Here is a 371-nt window from a genome sequence, read left to right on the forward strand (position 1 = left end):
GACTTCAGCTTGGCTAAAACCCCATTCTGGTAGATGCTCATTACTTTGAGCCAAGTAACAGTTCAAGACCGCGTGTCTGAAACGAACATGAGTAGTGATTGGATGGATCAAGTTTTTGTCCTCGTTACCGTCATCCTTAATGATTTCAACGACCCAGTGATCCTTCAAGTCCCCGATGGTCAAGTTACCGTAACCTGACACTTCGTAATCCAGTTTGTTCAAAGGTGCTTCCACTTGGTGTGAGTGCAAGTTAGAACCAGTACCTTTGTGAACCAGACGGATTGTGTCACCGTTGCGGATGGCTTCATGCTCTGTGTCGTTGACGTGCCAGATTGGCTTTCCGTGTGGTCTATAGACAATCCAGTCGTTGT

General features: G+C 46.6%; 1 protein-coding gene across 1 annotated transcript; it reads right to left on the reverse strand.

The window, feature by feature from the left end:
* OGAPHI_001325 (uncharacterized protein) lies at positions 1 to 371 on the reverse strand (the record flags this gene model as incomplete). Its single annotated transcript, XM_046202074.1, has 1 exon — positions 1 to 371. A coding segment is annotated over one exon (371 nt), but the record flags the coding sequence as incomplete, so codon positions are not given.

The sequence above is a fragment of the Ogataea philodendri genome (assembly GCF_020536065.1).
Source record: "Ogataea philodendri strain CBS6075 chromosome Unknown scaffold164, whole genome shotgun sequence".
NCBI classification, from domain to species: Eukaryota; Fungi; Ascomycota; class Pichiomycetes; order Pichiales; family Pichiaceae; genus Ogataea; species Ogataea philodendri.